The following is a 20,937-nucleotide window of genomic DNA, read 5'->3' as shown; positions in this document are numbered from 1 at the left end:
GTATGTGACTAATACCTCTGAATCTCTATTATCATGTAGGATTCAAGTATTTTTTTGTTGATTTTGCCACAGTGAGCTGTAGGGCAAATCCCTTTTTTCTGTGCTCAGTGTAAACCCCGCCCTTTACAAGCACCTGTGTTATGTCATTAAGCTGATATGAGCAACCACCATATATCTTGGGGGAGTGGTCTATAGTGCCCCAGTACTTGGGTCATGGGCAAGTATATGGGGGCATGACCACGGCATGTTGTGAATATAGGGGCCATCTGTACATGGTGTACCGCCCCCTGAAGGGCTCACAGTCATCTCGGGGAGCGTGGCTGCGCTTCTGATTCAACATTATTCTTATCACAATGAGCATTTATCAATGATGCCATTTAAGGTGCAAAACAGTTGGATCCCTCCACCTCCAGCGGTCCTCTCTGTGCGTCTGCGTGAACTCACACGTGCGCACTTGCACTGCCCGGCAGTGTAACGTCTTCCACCGCCTGTAATTAGCTGTGTAGGTGATAGGGGTGGCCGGACAGCTGCTTTTCTGAGCAGTTGTCACACAACCAGAGCGACCATGAATTGCTCCGGCTTAGTATCCACCTCCGCAACTCGATAATGAATAGGCCCCGTTATAGCCCTCATCACTTACGCCAGGAACAGTATGTCCTAAGCACCAAGCTGTATTAACTTCATTATATCCATTATGTCTCCTTCTCTTACATCACCAGTTTTAAGTGTAATTATAAAGAGGAGAATTATTTAGATTATTTATTGAGTTTTTCTATATCTACCTAAAAGCGATTCCTTCAGAATTAAAGCGCAACAGTATATTAACAAGTAATTGTTAATAAACAATGTTATTTAACTAAACACATTGGCGGCGATTCAGACCCGGACGCTAAGCTGCGCTGCGCACTTTTGCAGCCAAAAGGGGCCGGGTATGCAAATTCCGCGATCGCACTGCCAGGCATAAGGACGCCTCTATGTCTTAGCGATGGCAGAATGTTCGCACGCCGGTGTAATGACGCCCACTTTTCTTTCTTAGCACACGTCATGTCCAGGAAGTGTGTGATTAATCAGTAACATCGAGAGGCATCGGAGCTGCTCGCAGCCCTTAAGGTAGACCCTACCCCACCGCAAGCACTGCGATCACTGCAGGCTGAAATACAACCAAGTGACGTGTACAATGACGCTTCCATGTTAATTATGAACTCCCAAAGAACGCCGTTTTGACGCTCAGGCACGCCTGCGTTCGCACAACCACTCCCTCGTTTTAAAGGACCTTCCTGTTACCACCCGCAAACAGCACTATCTGTCACTCAAAGTAGCGCTTTGATTCCAACAAGCGCAAGATTCCTAATCGCAGTGACTGGCTTGTGTACACGCACTGCGACGCATGCGCGACTATCGGCCATAGCGAGCGATCGCGGCTTAGCATCCGGGTCTGAATCAGGCCCAATGTTCTCAGTAGTTTTCTGTCCAGACTCTACAGGTTGGTTGACATTATTGCCCTAAGCTTAGATATCATTGATCCCTAGGCTAATAAACATCAACTATATTAACCACATGGGCAAGTGTGACAAGAAAAGAAGACCTCCATGGGGACATTATGCCAATGTACTTATTTGGCTGAGGAGAAAATAAATGTGATCTCTTGGATAAAAATGGAACAGTGCCCCCAAGTGGTCAAATTATACTGAACACACATGCAAGGAGCTATTCAAATTCAAACAGCGCTGTGTTCTTTACTAACATCGATGCTGATTGGACGGAGCCGTAGCTGAAGCTGATATTGTGCTGAAAGGGCTCTTCCCGATTGGTCAGTTAAAATTAAATTACATCTGTGTTGCCCTTTCAAGTGCAGTTTCCCTTTAAAAGGACAGAGGGATCGGAACATACAGACAGGGAGAAGGAGGTGTTATTTATGTCCATTTTCTTTCCACATGTGTGCAGCATAGCAAGGCTGTGGTATTACATTCATTTAAAACTTTTATAGCTGTTTGTACAATGGACCTCTGTCTCTGGCAGACAGGTTACTGGGAACAGAGCTCTCCCCTTTTGTCTTTTTTGGCACAATTATTTTTTCACAGCCGTGCAGCCAACTATAATTATATCACCCATATTAGTGTCCAAGTTCTGCATGACAGATAAAAGTGCTGTGCTGAAATTTGCTGCAGGGTTGTATTAGCCCCCTACTGTGCGCTTAGACCCCGCTTACATAAATGTCACCAAGAGCTGCATTGTTGTCTGTCTTGTGTTTGTTAACGTCTAGTAGAATTCTGGTGACCACATGAAAGGTCACCGACACCGGGGAAGTGCGGTATACCGGCCACACAGCACATTCTCCATTACGCTTCTAGAGATAAAAGAAAATAAGTCAGACAACGCATTCCCTGGTAAACTGCGTCCCCCAACCCTCCTATATGGCTCATCAAGTTGGAGATAGTTATTATGAGGTCATCAGAATGAGTCTCATTTATTTTCAACTTGGTATGAACTCTGTAAGGATCATTTCCGAACCAGGGAGAACGCAGACACATGGCACAAAGGCAGAAGCTCCCACCTTCACGGCATCAAGTGTTTATTTTTGCGTGTTTGGTAAGGGTAGTTACCTGGCTTAGCTGGTGGAGACTGGGGGGAGGGGGGGTTGAAAAGTTTTGCCCCTTCTGGTGTGATCAGCTTGGAGGAACCAGGACGTTCTTGGTGAACGCGTGCAACCAAAAGTTCATCTAGTGAACTTTAAAGGTAGTGACGGCATGGTTAACGCAATGCTTCCAGTATACCGAATGTGCCCAGAGGGTTTTAATCCTTGGAAGGCGAATTTTTCTACACATCACCTGATGGGGCTGGTGATCATGCGTGGAGTATTCATTGCAGCGGGACACCGTTTGCACCACTTAATGGGAAAGCACAATTATTCACAAAAAACACTGTCACTAGGATTGAAAGATTAAGGAGGATATGTATCAATCCTTCTAATGAAGACAGGTGAAGTATCCCCATAGCAACCAATCAGCTTCTAGCTATTATTTATGTAATATATTCTTTAAAATTATATCTAGAAGCTGATTGATTAGTTTCTATGGGACCCCCCTCCACTTGTCCTCTATAGAAGGTTTGATACCCCCCACTCCAAAAAAAAGGTTTAATGTGAGACATTCTGATTTTTAACACAAAGGCGGCTCGGCTGATGTACAGCCATGGCCAAAAGTTTTGAGAATGACACAAGTATCTGTTTTCACAAAGTTTGCTGCTTCAGAGTTTATAGACCTTTTTGTCAGATGTTACTATGGTATACTGAGGTAACAGTACAAGCATTACATAAGTGTCAGATGTTACTATGGTATACTGAGGTAACAGTACAAGCATTACATAAGTGTCAGATGTTACTATGGTATACCGAAGTAACATTACAAGCATTACATAAGTGTCAGATGTTACTATGGTATACTGAAGTAACATTACAGCATTACATAGGTGTCAGATGTTACTATGGTATACTGAGGTAACATTACAGCATTACATAAGTGTCAGATGTTACTATGGTATACTGAAGTAACATTACAAGCATTACATAAGTGTCAGATGTTACTATGGTATACTGAAGTAACATTACAAGCATTACATAAGTGTCAGAGGTTACTATGGTATACTGAGGTAACATTACAGCATTACATAAGTGTCAGATGTTACTATGGTATACTGAGGTAACATTACAGCATTACATAAGTGTCAGATGTTACTATGGTATACTGAAGTAACATTACAAGCATTACATAAGTGTCAGAGGTTACTATGGTATACTGAGGTAACATTACAGCATTACATAAGTGTCAGATGTTACTATGATATACTGAGGTAACATTACAGCATTACATAAGTGTCAGATGTTACTATGGTATACTGAAGTAACATTACAAGCATTTCATAAGTGTCAAAGGCTTTTATTGACCATTATATTAAGTTTTTGCAAAGAGTCAATATTTGCAGTATTGACCCTTCTTTTTCAAGGACCCTGCAATTCGCCCTAGCATGCTGTAAATCAACTTCTGGGCCACATACTGACTGATGGTCGCCCATTCTTACCTAATCAATGCTAGGAGTTGGTCAGAATTTGTGGGTTTTTGTGTTGTCCACCCGCCTCTTGAGGATTGACCACAAGTTCTCAATGGGATTAAGGTCTTGGGGAGTTTCCTGGCCATGGACCCAAAATGTCGATGTTTTTTGTTCCCCGAGCCACTTAGTTATCACTTTTGCCTTATGGCAAGGTGCTCCATCATGCTGGAAAAGGCATTGTTCATCACCAACTGTTCTTGGATGGTTGGGAGAAGTTGCTCTTGGAGGATGTTTTGGTACCATTCTTTATTCATGGCTGTGTCTTGGGCAAAATTGTGAGTGATCCCACTCCCTTGGCTGAGAAGCAACCCCACACATGAATGGTCTCAGGATGCTTTACTGTTGGCATGACACCGGACGAAAACTTTTGGAGGATGGCTTGGTGTCAAGAAGGGCAGCACACAGTCCAGAAGATGAGCCCCACTCATCCCCCTCAGCAATGGGTATACAAGAAAAATGACTTTGTCCCCACCAGCCCAGATGACCGATGGGGACGCCCTGCAGCTGCCGCTACTGGATCTGGACGTGGTGCTGGTGCGCTCATGCACGCCGTCTAGACTGTTAGAATAAAAATGGTGGGACAGGTACTTTAAGTCCTTCTATCACCCACAGCGTATGACAAAAAAAATATGTGGCACCCTCGTTTGAAAAAGGGGAGTCCTCTCTTTTACACAGTGTGCTATTATATAATCAAATGTATGTAGATCACAAGACTATAACACCCTGTACGAAATAAAAATAATGTAGTCCATTAGTATCTTCTGATAAGAGCTGGCCTTTACAGTGTGGGGACTTCTAGATTTATGACCCGGGAGATATTTAATGCATGTACGGCGCTTTTGCAAGCCACAGGAAACACTGGTAGGGATACTATTGGATCCTTCTCTGGGAAGTCTCAGATAAGAAGCCCATAAGCTTACGGGAACAAGCTTTGGAAAGCTTTCCTTTCCGGAGCTTGGTGCATACGGTGATTGCAGTCAAGTCTCCAAAAACAGCATTTTCAGAGGTTTGACCACATTTCTCAGTATAGTTCTCTAGTTGGAGAGAGGGTTCATCTGTAATGTTTGCGTCAGACCATACATGTCCTGTTGACATAGTTGGATGGAATTACAGAGCTATCTCTCATGGTTGTACACAAACACAATGGATGTAGTTTATGAAGCACACTTTGGGCCTGATTTATCGGTGCACGCTAACTGCACGCAATGCCGATATTCATGCAATTGCCCGCTGTTGATAGTACTGCGCGTGCGTCCCGATGGTTACCGCTCTGAGATGCAGACCGAAAATTGCACGCAGAGAAAGGCAGTTTTGGTGGGTGCGTCTGGGTGGTAACAGTGTGGTGGCAGGCTAGACGCGGGCATGTTGCAGGCAGTGACTGCGTAGAGTAGTTGCAGTCTCCGATGGTGCGCTTTAAAAAACACAGTGGCGAGTTAGCTCCACAGCCGGCGGACGTCTCAGTAGGAATCCCATCGGTATTAGCTTAAAAACAAAGTCGCGGCTGTGTAAAAAGCCGCGGTGGCACCCGCAATCAGTCCCTCTGTGCATCACAGAACACCTTGGTCATATTCCCCCCAGAATCCTGCCCATTATACCATAAGAGTAAAATACATATGTACAAGCACAAAACGTTAGCGGCAGTAGTGCGCTATAGTAATCCAGAGTAAGGCAAAATATAACACTAGTGAGCCAGCTGCCAATGAAAAAAATACCCTCCTGACCCCATAAATGGCCTGATTTGTTCCTTCGACCAACTACCCCTAATAACAATATAATTTCTCATTAGAAAGGCTTTAGTTTAAATCCAGGTAATGAATTGATCACTGTTCACCTCCCTAAGCAAACAGTTCCATAGTCTGACTTCCCTTTCCATGAGGAATCCCTTTCTGTACTGATGTTCTCCCCCAGTTAAAGGGGATATCACCTGGTAGGAATGGCCCAGGATTGGCCCCATGGCCCTACCCCAACTACATGATTTCAAAATTTCCACATTGAACCATATGTGACCGAATAGGCAGCACATTTGTGAGAATATATCAGTCGCAAATGGAAGGACCGTTACACCTGGTAGAAGATCTGGAAAACATGCACTGTTGACGCAGCTGGAGGCCAGTTTTAGAGCTGATACAATAGACCATATCAAGGGTCCATAATTGACAGCTGACTCATACAGGTAATGGATGCTGCAGTTCAGTTACAAGACCATGGATACATTTCCACTACTTTGTTACCGCTGACGTAGGCCAGAAAGGGGGCAACAATGACATGGAACGTATATAAAGTTGCCTAATTTAACTGCACAGTGACAAGTTATTGCCAGAAGCGTCAACAGCTCCCATAAGAGACAGGGAAGTCAGATCATAAAGACCGTAAAACTTCTTGATGTCAGAGTGTCAACAAGACCTGCCCGCTAAAGCAGCTGGGAACCCGCAAGTTCAAGGGCTTCTGTCTGACAGCCAGCGACCTCCCACCACGAGGCCCTCTCTCTGATCAGGGCCCAGCCCCAGACAGCTGCTATGTATACATTCTATGGCTGTGTAGAATGTGTCTGCTATTTAAACTGTGAAAATAAAAACATCATCCTATACATTAGGCTATATGGTTCCACTGTCCCATGCTTACCGTACTCTCCTTTCTCATCCAGCCGAGACCACAGTCAGACAATCGGAGGGCGCAGGCACTTTTAGTAGTTTACACACAGCGCAATGACCTTAGGCCCTCATTCAGAGCCGCTTGTTAGCGGCAGTACGCTCGTTCCGAGCGATGTTTGCACATCTGCGCATGCGTACGGTTTTTAGTACGCATGCGCGAACCAGTCAGTGCGGGCGAAAATCGTTTGTACGCTATATAGCGAGTGCCTGCTATTTTGAGTGACAGAATGAGGCGTATGTGGGTGGTAACAGGGGAAGGTGCTTGAAAATGGGGAGTGGAGATCCGAACGCAGGCGTGCTTAAAGGTCAAAACGGGCGTTTTATGGGTGTGTATATTTAAAACAGCAGCGTCATTGACCACGTCACTGGGTTATTTTAGAGCCAGAACTGCTCGCAAATTTGTGGTAGCAAACACCAACCACAAGAATAGCGAGCAGTTCATACGCTGGTCGATGTACTCGATTAATCTAATAAATAGCGGACATGACGTATGGTGCGAGCGGCCAGGGGGCGTTTTTAACAAATAAACGAGCGTATGTTTTGCTCGCTCGTTCAGACTTAGAGGTGTGAACAGACTGCAATGTGCGTACGGATCATTTGAATAGCCACCCCTTGTTTTTAAACGAACGACCGCAAATAGCGAACGGCTCTGAATGAGGGCCTTAATGTCAGTTTTCCCCTCCTAGATTACATTGTTTAACTAGAAAACAATAAAGGTCATGGAGGAAGCCATAAAAATGCAGCATTTCATCGTGGGGCTGCAACAGAGCTGAATGCGAGTTGGAATGAAATGTGGGCCTGATTCAGACCCGCTTGCGAGCGCACAGAAATAAAAAAAGGGACTCCCTGATTCAGAGCGAGCGCTCTCAAAGAACGTCCGGCTCTGAATCAGACCTTGTGTTTAATGGGTGGTAGGCAGAGATGTGCGAATCTCTGCGGCCGGACCGCCTCTATCGGCGCGCTATTTAATACTTGTCGCCGCTCTCACGGCCTGGTTCAGAGATGTAGGCAGTGCCGGTATTTACGCAGTGACTTTTTATTCGCAGTGTGTTTGACAGTCAAGACCTCGTTAATGGGAGGTAACGGGGAGTGGCGACAAAAAATACAGGCGCATCGCGACCGATTTCGGGGAGTGTCACAGCCCCGGTCTGCGATCCCATATGCAATAAATATGCCTTTGGCATCTCTGTAGATGTGGCAATTCTGTGCGATCATAGGATTACTCAGAAGGTCTAAGCCCTGTGACCCATGCTGCGTCTTTATACCATACTTGCCAACAGTCAGCTCCCTCCTTCCGGGGGGCGGAGCCACAATGACGCGATTCAGCGCAAATCACGTCAACGGGCCCCCCGCTGTGGGGGTTTCTTGTAGTAGTTGGGGGGTGCTTGCCTGCCTTTCCGGGAGGGTCGGGAGCGGCACCCGATATTTCGGAGGCTCCCTACCAAATCGGGAGGGTAGGCAAGTCTGCTTTATACGTATCAGCTTGGATTTCCGAATCCGCCTGTGTGCGCCTCAATACAAATCTGCATAGCCTGCCGTTCCGTCGACAAGCGCTCCTATGTAAGAGTGCCCCATTGCAGCTCCATTACACCCCTTCAGTGGCAGGAGATGCATTCGTAATGTCTGCAGCGCCAATAACTGCCTACACCTAGGATCCGGAGCAGGTGCAGAGCGAATACAAGCGAGATGCGCTCCGCAGACGGACTAGCTTTCAACGCTGCATCAGCCCCTTTGTGTGTAAACTCGCCTATCGGACCTCCATGCCCACTTTCTGCTGTTGGGACATACCTTCGGAACCCCATTGGGCGAGATTCGATGGCACATGCCAACAACCGCACATATATATAATTTTAAAGTCCTGACTGCTATAACACTGCTATAACACCACCCCTGTACTTTCAAGGTTGATAAAGCAGAACGCTGCAGGCCCTTGTGTATGCGCACCAAAGGCAGATAAGCGCAGTTGTGCAAAAATGTCGCGCTGGGCCTCTGCATGTGTTAGCATTTTGCATATGCGCCTTTCTGTTACTCTGTATAGCTCCCTGGAAGCAGTTTAGTTGTGTCATCGATGCACACTGCTGAATTTCAACGTAACGCTTTGACTGTCTCTGCCAACGTTCCGTTTGAAACCTTGCAAGCCCTGGACATGAAACTATAGGGTGCAATTTCCATAAACCTCTGAATGATTACACGGTATAACTTGACCAATGAAACAAAGCCTGGTGATTGGCTGGATGGCTACCAGGAGGTTGGAGATGCTCATAATTAGTATTTCTCTGCTCCACGCCGAGTACACATCCTTCGCTTCGTGTTTACATTCTGTGCAGCTGAGTTGAGAATAAAATTGCAGAGACAGCAGAAGGCTGATCCGCCTGTTAAACTCTTCCAGCTGTGCGGTCGGTCCCAGCCTGCAGAGAAAGCAAGATCATCTCCCGTCCCCTCGCTCCTTTCTTGAGATCTTTAGCTTGTTGACTGTAAATAGTCAGAGATCATCCTGATTTTAAAGTCGTTTTTTTTATTCTGGGGCCCCCACTCACTTCTGCTGGAAGGTCCCAAACGAAAACCGCACCCAGCCAGTAAATGGCACCAGCACAGCTCCCACCCCACCAAGGCTGATAAAACAATGTGACTTTAGGCCACAAAACTAAACAGTCTCCAACTTCTCACAGTCAGCGTTACCCCCAGGTTTAGGAGGTTACAGCTCTGGGAAACAGATACTTTTTGTTTTAATGTGGTCAGTAAGAGAGGATGTAAATATTGCACAATATAGGATGGGAAAATGTTCTGAGATACGAATCCCAAAATGGAAAATGTACAAAAAACACATCTCGGCTTTTACTAAAATAGATATAAAATTGTATCTGCCATTACGGGACGCATGCAGGAAAATGGAAATTACAATGATAGTCTTATAGAGATAGCCATGTACTAAAGTGAACACCGATTTGCTTGGAGAAGTTCTGCCAGGTCGTTTGCTGTCCGGCACGTTCACCTGTCCGTGTGCTTTTTCTCCCTGGATGGCTGTGTGTAAGCTTGTAGCTGGAAAAGGGGAGAGCATTAGAACGTTGACTTAAATGCCACCCGCTAGATACTTGGATTAGGAGTAAAGGAGTATGCAGAAATGCTGTAAATAAGATGTACTTGTAGCTTCTCTGCGTTGTCATTATACAACTTAAGTCCCATTTGACTGGACAGATTGGTATACTATATAGCAGAGGTTCCCAAACGCCAACATTACAGTCCAGGTTTTAATGATATCCATGCTTGAGTGCAGATGGTTAAATCAATTTCACCCCGGCAGGGGTGAAGATCCAGCCAGCTGATTTTGGTAAGTACCCCTAACCCTACCCCCTACCCTTATGCTACCTTAGGGGGTGCCTAACCCCCCTCTAAGTGCCTAAACCTAACCCCCCCTTCCCCGCAGCCCAGGGGGGTGCCTAACCCTAACCTCCCCCCGCGGGTGCCTATCCCCCTTCCCCTAACCTAAACCTAAGTCCCCCCAGGAGGTCTAAAACCTAACCCTCCCCCCCGCTGCTGTCCGCGCCCGGCACCTGGCTTACCTTCGTTCGGTATGCCGGGCGTCGGGCTCCCAGCGTAGGTCTAATGACAGGCATCGGGGCACCTGTCATGAGTACCTTGCTGGGATTTGACAGTCGGGAAGCCGGCGGTTGGCATTTCGACCGTCGGCTTCCTGACTGTATACCATGCTCAAGCATGGCTTTCCTTAAAATGTGGACTGTAATGGCGGAGTTTGGGAACCTCTGTTACATAGTAATAGTTACAGAATATTGTATAATAACCAAGTACAGAGTAATCTATTGTAGCTGGGTTTTTTTATTTTATTTTAATCCGAATTATCGAATACTGAGCACCCTCACAGCTGAGGAAAATCTATTGGAATGTGCAATTAATAACCAGATGACCATACAGTATGAATGTTACGTTTTGTGAGCCGCTAGGGAGACAGTGGCAGGTGGGGGATGTAACTGGAGAGGATGTCCTAAGGGACCACCCGTGACCACCTTCCTGCTCCATGGGAGGTTTCTTTGCTAATGCTTCTGGACCTTTTGGTGGTTTTCAGCACAGTGGATCACCCTCTAATCCTTTGACCTCTGTGATGCCGTCACCTCCTGGTTTACCTCTGGCTCCTCCTTTCCCCCAAGAGTCTGTCCTCGGCCCTCTTCCCTCTGTACACCTATTTCCAGGTCCCCAGCACCACCTCTCTGCCAATTAATTTCTCTCATATGTCCATCTGGTAATGGATGTCTCTGATTCAAAATGGAACTTGTGGTCTTCACTCCCTCCAGATAATACACACCCATGTCCCTCTCATTTGACAACACAAGCCTCTCCTCTGTTCCACAAGTCCACTGACAGGGCGTCATCCTCAACTCCTTCCTCTTTCACTCTCCACATTTGCTTCCTCTCCCAGTCCTGTTACTTCTATCTTTGCAACATCACCAGGATCAGAACCTTCCTCAACACACCCAAAACTCTCATCCGCTCTCTTGTTCTCTCTGGCCTCGGCTACTGCAGCCTCCACCTCCCTGGCATCCATCTTACCTGCCTCTACTCACTTCAGTCCATCCTCAACCCTGCTGCCCGACTGATTGTCCTTTCTTGTCACTCTACTTCTGCCTTCCCTCTTTGCCAAATGCTACACTGACTCCTCATGCTCTACAGCAGGGATTCTCAACTCCAGTCCTCAAGTAGCACCAACAGCTCATGTTTTGTAGATTTCTTTAGTCATACACCAGTGAGTTAATCTATTTTGTTGGATCAGTAATTAGCCCACCTGCTTCCACAGAAATCCTCAAAACAACACCTGCTGGGGATAGTTGAGGGTTGAGAAGCACTTCTCTGCAAGATCTGGTTCAAACTCCTCACCATCACCTATAAAGCTCTCACAGCCTCCCCCCCCCTTAGTCTTCAACCTCGTCCCCTTCCATGTTCCCTACTGCCCTGACCACCCCTCCAGTGACCACGCCTCACCTCATTACTTCCTCACACTCCCGCCTACAAGATTTCTCTTGAGTTACCCCTCAGGTACTCACTTCCTTGTCCAATCAGAATATCCAAGCCTTCAATGCGCCAAACGTTCTCTAAAATATCCTCTTCTGTAAAAGCCTTCCAGTGCACCGCCTAATATATCCCCCGCTGCCAACTCTCCTCACACTTACACTGAACACTCCATGTCCCCCCTCTCAGGTCAGCCTCTCCTCTTCAGATGCTAAGTGCTTATGAAAAGGACCCTCTGCCATCATGCAGTCCTGCCTACCCCCCTCCTGTCCACCTGCACACCTTTGTTCATTGCACCCCATGTATATATCCCAGCACTCGCTGCTCACTTCCAGATTGTCCTGCTCCCCTGTCCTTCTCCCCATTGTACAGTACTGCTGACTTTTGTGTAGCCTTATATATAAACATTAATAATAGCAGGTTCCACAAATTGGTCTGCACATTTCTGGAAAGCCTGACAACCTAATAAACTACATATAATAATAAGTTGTAAATGCAAAAATAAACTTTGCAAACAATGAACTGAGGGTTTGGATAATACACATTTATAGGTTATCATGCTCCGATCCTGGAAGGAAATAACCTGTATTTTCACCTCTGTCTACAAGGACAGTTAAGGAAAATCATAAAACAGTCACAATTTGTTTAGTTTGATTTTCCCGTCTAAAGCCTTTGTGTTATTGCTTTCGGTGCCAAGCATAATCCTGAATGTATAACTGGAAACTCTTATTTTAACAACACTCTTCTTAAATGTACATTGTAAACAATAGCTGGAGGTTCATCAAAGCTTTGCAGAAAATGACTTTCAGATTTTTCCCTCTCTTAGGCAGAACTAATTCTATATCCCTAAGAAATGATTTACCCTAAATTATAACAATGGAGTAAATACTTCACAAATTATAATCATTATCCGACTAGACGAAAAAAAAAAATGTGTTTTTTAACTGTCTTGCAATTTTTCAAGTATCAAATTATTAATCTGAATATTATAGACATAGGCCCTCATTCAGAGCCATACGCTCTGAGCAGAGCGCACGCTCTGAATGAGGGCCGTCCTCCATAACTATGGAGCGTCCCCCTGGACGCTCGTATAGCTGTGGGTCACCACCCATAGCCTTTATGAGCGCGCAGTTTGATGGCCGCGATGGTCTTGACTGCGAGCCGGAGCCTGCGGTTGAGGTTTTCAACCGCAAGGCCCGGAGTGATTTTGGCTCTATCAGAGCCAAAATCACTCCCACTGACATCACTAGTGATGTCAGTGGGCTGGCTTCTGACGGTAGGCGTTCCCTTGGGAACGCCCCCGTCAGGGAGGCACGCCCCCGGCACGCCCACCAAAGAGGGTGTGCTGTCAATCAACATCGACAGCACGCCCCCTTTGGTACGAGACCCGGAGCGATGGCTTGACCGTCGCTATCCGGGTCTTGCGCATGCGCACTGGGCCAACATCGACCCGCTTGCATCGGTGGGACCAGGTACAACAGCGTGGACAGCGCCGTGTGCACCAAAGAGGGCGTGCTGTCAATCAACATCGACAGCACGCCTCCTTTGATCAGACACAACGAGCGAAGGACTTTCCGTCGCGTCTGGCGCATGCGCACGATGGAGCTCCCGCCGTCGTGCGCATGCGCAGTGCACAACATCGACCCACTTGCGAGCGGACAGCCGCTTGCGAGTGGGTCTGAATCAGGGCCATAATATTGCAGAACTTTTTTATTAAGTAATTGCACTATTTTAAAATAAAATACTGCAGCAGACACTGGTTTGAGATGACAAATTCTGATGTCCTCCACTCCTGCAGGGGGTCTCTCATGCAATGTGCCTGTAGACAGGTTAAATTATTACATATCCTTATGTCCCTTTTAAACCGCTGAACAGTATATAATACAAACTGTGTGTACATGATTTATGCTAAAACATCTGGTTCCCAACTGCCTGAGACAGTCTGACCCGTATGTTACACTGAAAGTAATTCATCATTTCAGTACATCAAAAAATACGCTGAGTGCTAAAATGTCATTTGTTTTGCATTGGGAAGGAAGGATTATTTCAGTATATCGCTTTGCTTTTCCCAATATAATGAAGATCTTTTTTGTTTGTTTTTTCTTCTTGGATACAGTATGTCTAGGTGATTGTTCTTAGCTCTTCATTCAGAGCCGCTCGTAAGCGGCCGCTCGTACGTTCCGAGCGATGTTCGCACATCTGCGCATGCGTACGGATTGTAATACGCATGCGCGAACCAGTCAGTGCGGCCGAAAATCGTGCGCTCGCTAAATAGCGAATGCCTGCTATTTTGAGTGACAGGAGGAGGCGTATGTGGGTGGTAACGGGAAGGTGCTTGAAAACGGGGAGTGGAATTCCGAATGCAGGCGTGCCTAAAGGTCAAAACGGGCGTTTTAAGGGTGTGCATAATTAATACAGCAGCGTCATTGACCACGTCACTTGGTTGTTTTATAGTCAGAACTGCTCGCAAGATTGCGGTAGGAAAAACCACCACAAGAATAGCGAGCAGTTCATACGCCGTTCGATGTACTCGATTAATCTAATAAATAACGGACATGACGTATGGTGCGAGCGGCCAGGGGGCATCTTTTTCAAAATTACGACCGCAAGTTTTGTTCGCTCGTTCAGACATAGAGGCGTCAACAGACCGCAAAGAGCAAACGGTTAATTTGAATAGCCACCTCTTTAACAGTAAAATTGTTTTTGTAGAGCTTTTTCCTGCTGCACATATGCACAAAGGGCCTGATTCTGAGTGGCAGACGTAGCGAGCATAGTTGCAGAGCCGTAACTAGACTTTTTGGTGCCCTGTGCCAGAAAGAGCATTGGCGCCCCCCTCATTTTTCAAAGGGACTTAATGCACCCAAAAAAGGGCCATGGCTTCATGGGGAAGGGCCAGGGAAGAGATAGGAGAGGCCAGGAGATGCCAAGTATACATAGTCCCATGTGGTAATGGGTATGCTGTGGGTGTGTATGCAGGGTTCCATTGCGATACCGAATTGTGCGCATGCTCCTTTGTGATGGATCTTCTGCACCTACCAAACCACGCACTACGTGCGACCCAAAATGCCTGCGGGACTCCAATTTTGTTTTCCAGGCATGCAATGCGACCTCAGAATCAGGCCCAAAGTACTCTAATGCATTCATCCCTATGGTAACTGGGACACACTTGGCGCTTGCAAATTAGACCTAAATGAAATTCCATGCAACTGTACATGACCCCTACAGTGCAGAATGGCAAAACAAAGGAAGGTTGTGACTCCAAAATGTCACACCTGTCCTGCTACGCAGCTCAATTCACTGCAATTTTTCTCCTCTTCAAGTACCAGTCTGTCAGGCCAAAGCCCTGGGAAACTGCACGTGTACAAAGAGAAGATTCCCAAAATACTCACAGGGTGATGGTCAGGACTCAGGACAAGGGTTCAATAATATTGGTGCCTTTTGTGAGTTGCAAGTACCTTTTGGGTAGAATGCCACCAAAATTACCTCAGAAAATTATGATGTGGAAACTTTTTTATTTTTTTAAATAAGCTCTAAGTGGCTCAAACGTACTGTACGTGTTTCCTATACAGCACAGTTACGTGACCATGTTTGTACACAAGAGCATGACATGCCCATTGCGCTTTAATTTTTGTGGAACTATGACACTTACCGTTACGTGTGATCCTGTAGTCTAGAGAGGCCGTAACCAACCCTATTGCAGAGAATGTTTAATTTCTGTTTATCGGTATGAAGTTATTTTATCCTCCGTCTGCCCAGGAAACAAAGTCGTGCCTCCAGGATCTTCTGTTGGGAATAACCTCACGGCGAAAGCTGCCAGAGACCTCGGCCTTCCAGAGGGGATCGCAGTGGCCGCTTCTCTTATTGATGCGCACGCCGGGGGGCTCGGTAAGTTTATATGTGAGCCAGAAAGAAGAATTCTACGTGAAGGTTTGCCAAAAGTAATCATCGTTATTCTTCACATGTCAGGATGTGATACGAAGTACCCAGACAGAGGGGGAAACTAAGAAGAGATTATTCTATGTGAGGCACAGTGTCTGGTCTCTGCAGCGGAACTGAGCTGCACTGTTTCCAGAGAAATCCAGGAGTGGCCGGGGGTGTTCTGGAAGATCTCATGGTCTCAGAGCTTTATAGCCAATATAATGGAACCTATAAGCCTAGCCCCTTAAGCATGCCGCACAAAATGGGAGCGTCTTGCCTGCGCCAGGTAGCCACGCCCACCACGCCGTGGAATCTGCCAGAGCTGAGATGGTTAACGCACCTAGGCTGTGGTTATAACTATGCTACTTACATAATAAATGGGACACAATCAGGAAAAACAGAGCTGGACAGGGACTTAGGACTAAAGCTAGCCACAAACTAGACCAGTGTTGGCTAACCTTGACACTCCAGCTATTATGGAACTACATAACCCAGCATGCACTGCTACAGTTTTGCTATTAGGGCATGCTAAAACTGTGGCAGGGCATGCTGGGATATATAGTTCCACAACAGCTGGAGTGTCAAGGTTAGCCAACACTGCACTAGACCGACTTTCATCTAACCAGCCAACTAGTTGATTGGTTGTAATGAAAATCTGGTAAGGAATGGGAGTAACTGATGATCAGCAATTTGCTCCTAAATGCCAGAAAATAGATGAAAATGGTCGTTCAGACAATTTTGTTAAATGTTTGATCTAAACAATTTGTTCACACAACAGTTTTTGTCCATTTTCCGGCGTTTGGGAGCAAATTGCTGATTGTCATTTGCTTTCATAACTTACCAGATTTTCATTCCAACCAATCAACTAGTTGGCTGGTTGGATGTAAGTTGGTCTAGTGTGTGGCCAGCTTAAGAGGTGACACACAGCTGAGTAGCAGCACAATACCAGGCAGCTGCAGCAAAGACACATAGGGGGAAGTTTAATAAGAATCCTGTTTGACTTCTAAACCAAATCGCTGGACATCGCCGGCATTTTGGAGGTTCTAAATGCAGTTTTTACTAACTATCGTTTAGAGTGACTATTGTCGTTCTATGGCGTTATTTTACGATAGACTCACTCCACAGTCAAATAAATGGGTGAAACCAATAGAAATTGACAAATTGTCACCACAGTTCTCTCATAAAAATGCCCCCAACTGTCCAAACACACGAGCACTGTAGTGGCTTCAGGTGGAAGGAGGCGGCACTTGTGGAGAAAGCTAGTTTTGTTATTGATTTGGAGAAGTTTAGTGGTTGTTTTTGGGGCTGATTTTGTGTGTAAGTAGTCTTGTGTATTTTGTGTCTTGTCTTTTTAAAGTTTGTCCAGTGTCTTATTTGGCATGTAGTTAGTATGCTGGCGGACGGGAATGCCGGCTATTGAAATCCTTGTGCCGGAAGCCCGACCCGACACTAAAGATAGGTGTCGAAATCCCGATGCCAATCTAGATCCTGACGCAGGAATCTCAACAGCCGCCATCCCGATCGGAGGTACACTGGGGCATCTTAGCTGTTAGCCGTGGGGGGGAAAGGGGGGGGTTAGGTTTAGGCACCACGGGGAGGGGGGGGTTAGGGATAGGCTTTGAGGGGGGCTGAGGTTAAGCACCACTGGGGGGGTTAGGGTTAGGCACCACGGGGGACGGTTAGGTTTGGGCACCAATGGGGGAGGGATAGGTTTAGGTACAAATGGGGAGGGTTAGGGAGCGAGAAGGGAGGGTTAGGGTGAGAAGGGTTAGTATTCTTACCTGACTGCCGGTATTTCATACCCAACCCGTCTTATTTTGATTTAGTCTTGTTACTGTTTGTGTGTGGCTGTGATGTGTTTGTGGTGTGTTATTAGTTTAATGTTACTTTTTAGTTGCCTATTTTTATTATTTACATCATAATTTCGTTTGGGCGAATTGGAGGCATTTTCACATACAAACCTGCCACTCATTTGCTAGTCTATTCTACAGTACTATTGTTTTGCGATTTTTCAGCGGTTTCTATCGGTTTTACTAACATGATGTTTAGTAAACACGGGATTTGAATTGCCGTCTATGGAAAATTTTTGGTCATCAATCGCAGTCTGAAGTTGGATTTTTTTCATGTAGATTTGATGTTGGTTTTATCTTCAGTAAATCTCTGATTTGCAAAATCGTCAGTAAAAAACGCAGAATGCCGACGTGTCTTTGTTCGCGGCTGCGATGCGAAAATACCCAAATGTCGCTGACGCCAGGATATGTATTGAGACGACCCAAATGCGGCTTTGCAAATCCAAGCATCGGCCTTCAAAGATGCAGCATCGATCGCAGACCTTTCGATTATCACAGTCCTTTGCCACCACTCCCCATTAGCTCCCTGGCTGTCAATCACAATGCGAGTAAATAGTCGCTGCAAGCGACTACAGTAATTATCCTTGACTCATGCGCATTGCAATTTAGACGCATGTGAGGTTTACTGATAATCGCTGAGCTCCGTACATCGGAATAGCGTACAACTCTGAATAAGCCCATTTCTGTGCAGCTCTAAGGATGCGAGAAAAAAAAGTTGCGCTGTAGATGGATGCAATGTGCCGTTCTGGAATCTCCTGCACCGCCCATAATTCATGATCCAAGGTATTTATCCCCCTGTCATTTGTGGGGGTAAGGATGAATTTTGAATCTCCCAATGAGGCTAAGGCCCGTATACAATTAGAAGCAATAAGCCGCGATCCGCAAAAAGTATCACCGATTGCGACTTTTCGCCTGTTGGAAACTATTCAATTCCATCCGCTTTTCGCATACGCGGAAAGTCAATGCTGTGTAATAGGCGAAAAAGATTTGCCTCTGAATAGGAGAAAAGAAGGGCAACATTTTTGTTTTGGGGTGCAAAGGTGGGGAAACCACTCAGAACCCTTGGAACAGCCCCCCCAATGGAGAACTACGTCCAAAAATTCCTGAAAAAAAACTTAAGAACACCCCAAAAAATTACTTTGAATTTGGGGGCGAAAAAGCACAAAGTGGGGGGACAACTTTGCAAACTAGCGAAATAAGGTTCTGGAGGTGCTCTAAGAAGGGGCCAAGTGTTTTGGGGATTGCAGGTGGTTCTATGAGAGTGGAATTTCACTTTTTTAAAAACTTCTCTTTAGAGACATTAAAATATGCTGGCACCCATTTTCAGGTACCCCAATTTGCCAGGACTACTTATTTTCTCCCAAAAAATACTGCTTTATGCTATTCTTCACCACTTGTGTAAAGACGCTAATTAGTGGAAATTGGCCCTCATTCAGAGCCGCTCGTTAGCGGCAGTACGCTCGTTCCGAGCGATGTTTGCACATCTGCGCATGCGTACGGTTTTTAGTACGCATGCGCGAACCAGTCAGTGCGGCCGAAAATCGTTTGTACGCTATATTGCGAGTGTCTGCTATATTGAGTGACAGAATGAGGCGTATGTGGGTGGTAACAGGGGAAGGTGCTTGAAAATGGGGAGTGGAGATCCGAACGCAGGCGTGCTTAAAGGTCAAAACGGGCGTTTTATGGGTGTGTATATTTAAAACAGCAGCGTCATTGTCCACGTCACTGGGTTATTTTATAGCCAGAACTGCTCGCAAATTTGTGGTAGCAAACACCAACCACAAGAATAGCGAGCAGTTCATACGCTGGTCGATGTACTCGATTAATCTAATAAATAGCGGACATGACGTATGGTGCGAGCGGCCAGGGGGCGTTTTTAACAAATAAACGAGCGTATGTTTTGCTCGTTCGTTCAGACTTAGAGGTGTGAACAGACTGCAATGTGCGTACGGATCATTTGAATAGCCACCCCTTGTTTTTAAACGAATGACCGCAAATAGCGAACGGCTCTGAATGAGGGCCATTGTACCAATTTAAGTACCCCAAACAGTTTTATTAGGACTAACCGGGCACTACTACATTGATCCCCAATGTTTCTGCATCTTTTGGGGGTACAGCCTGATTTCCCCAATGCTGACACCTCTTTCCGCCTGATCTTACTTTGCCTGTCGCCGTTTTTGGGTCTTTTGCAATTGAATAGGGCACAATAAGTTTCCACGGCTAAAATACTCTATGTAGGCGAAAAGTCTGACATGCAAAACTTTATCGCAGGTGCAACTAATTGTATACCTCCCTAAATTGTAAACGGTCACATTTGGTGGATTTGTTCTGCCTTCCACCGGTTCTAGATTAAATAGAATTTCTGAGCGTTTGAACATAAGTTTCCGATTCGCATGTGTGCTAAATGGTTTTTCAAACTTCCGTTTCCATATCTGCATTCTGAGTTACACGCATCTTTAGGGTAACCTTTAATCTAGCATTTAGATGCAACCAAGCCAAATATACAGCAGTCATACAGTAAATGCTATAGCAGCTATCCCATAATTGCTATCCTCTCAGACTAGTACTGGCTCAGAATTAACGCATAGAAATGAAAATATTCCAAACATATGCACAATATTATGCTTTTTAAAGGAGTTTACATTACTTAACGTTCGTCTGTATGTTCTTACTGCATTCCACTGGGAAGTGAACGCCTGTAATCCATCTCTCCAATGCAAGAACTGCATGTGTTCTATGCGCTGGGCGAAATAACGACGCAAGCCGCACAATTAAATTTTACATCAAGCGCAAAATTATGATGTCGAACTATACTTAGGTCCAATCCAAATCAACCTTCCCATCCCCACCTAACTGTCGGTTATTTTATTTACAGACCCTGTGTGTTGCGCAAAGCTCAGTTCTGCAAGAGAGCAGGACTAAATACCATCATAACAGGCAATAAAATGCAGAAACTGCTTAGAATGTAACAGCTATTTATACTTAAGGCTTTACAAGCAGTGCTTCTCTGCTAAATTGGTTTGCAGACTTCTCAGATACTTTGCAAAATACTGAGACAGGTTAAAAATATACGTGGGAATATGCTTAAATTATTACAATGTTTTGGGGAATTCGTTCCAGTGGGACCTTCAAGAAGGTTCGAGGTCTGCTCTGGCTGAGGAGGGTGGTGACAGCCTCAGGAAATGCCTAAATTACAATCATTTTCCAATAACATAAAGAGGCGAGCTGAGAGCTATGGCTATGGCAGGTACACACTGGATCCATAGTTTATATAAAGCGGGAGCTCGCAGCTGCATCACAGCCCTGCGTAGCAGTTAATCAGCTATTTGACCACAGCTGTTAAACAACTGGTTCTTTAAATTAATTGGGGGGTTATAAAATGCAATGCTTAT

At 45.6% G+C, this 20,937-nt stretch overlaps 1 protein-coding gene across 1 annotated transcript in view; it reads left to right on the top strand.

Moving 5' to 3' along the window:
- Positions 1-20,937, top strand: part of FGGY (FGGY carbohydrate kinase domain containing) — a 260,103-nt gene that overhangs the window by 90,704 nt on the left and 148,462 nt on the right. The window contains exon 8 of the mRNA XM_088447828.1: positions 15,534-15,662. Coding sequence (XP_088303954.1) covers positions 15,534-15,662 — 129 coding nt within the window. The remainder of the gene's footprint in view (positions 1-15,533; positions 15,663-20,937) is intronic.

This window comes from Taudactylus pleione, unplaced genomic scaffold, assembly GCF_031769625.1.
Source record: "Taudactylus pleione unplaced genomic scaffold, aTauple2 ptg000442l, whole genome shotgun sequence".
Classification (NCBI taxonomy): domain Eukaryota; kingdom Metazoa; phylum Chordata; class Amphibia; order Anura; family Myobatrachidae; genus Taudactylus; species Taudactylus pleione.
The sequence above is the reverse complement of the archived record's forward strand: the minus strand, read 5'-3'. Positions and strand labels throughout refer to the sequence as shown.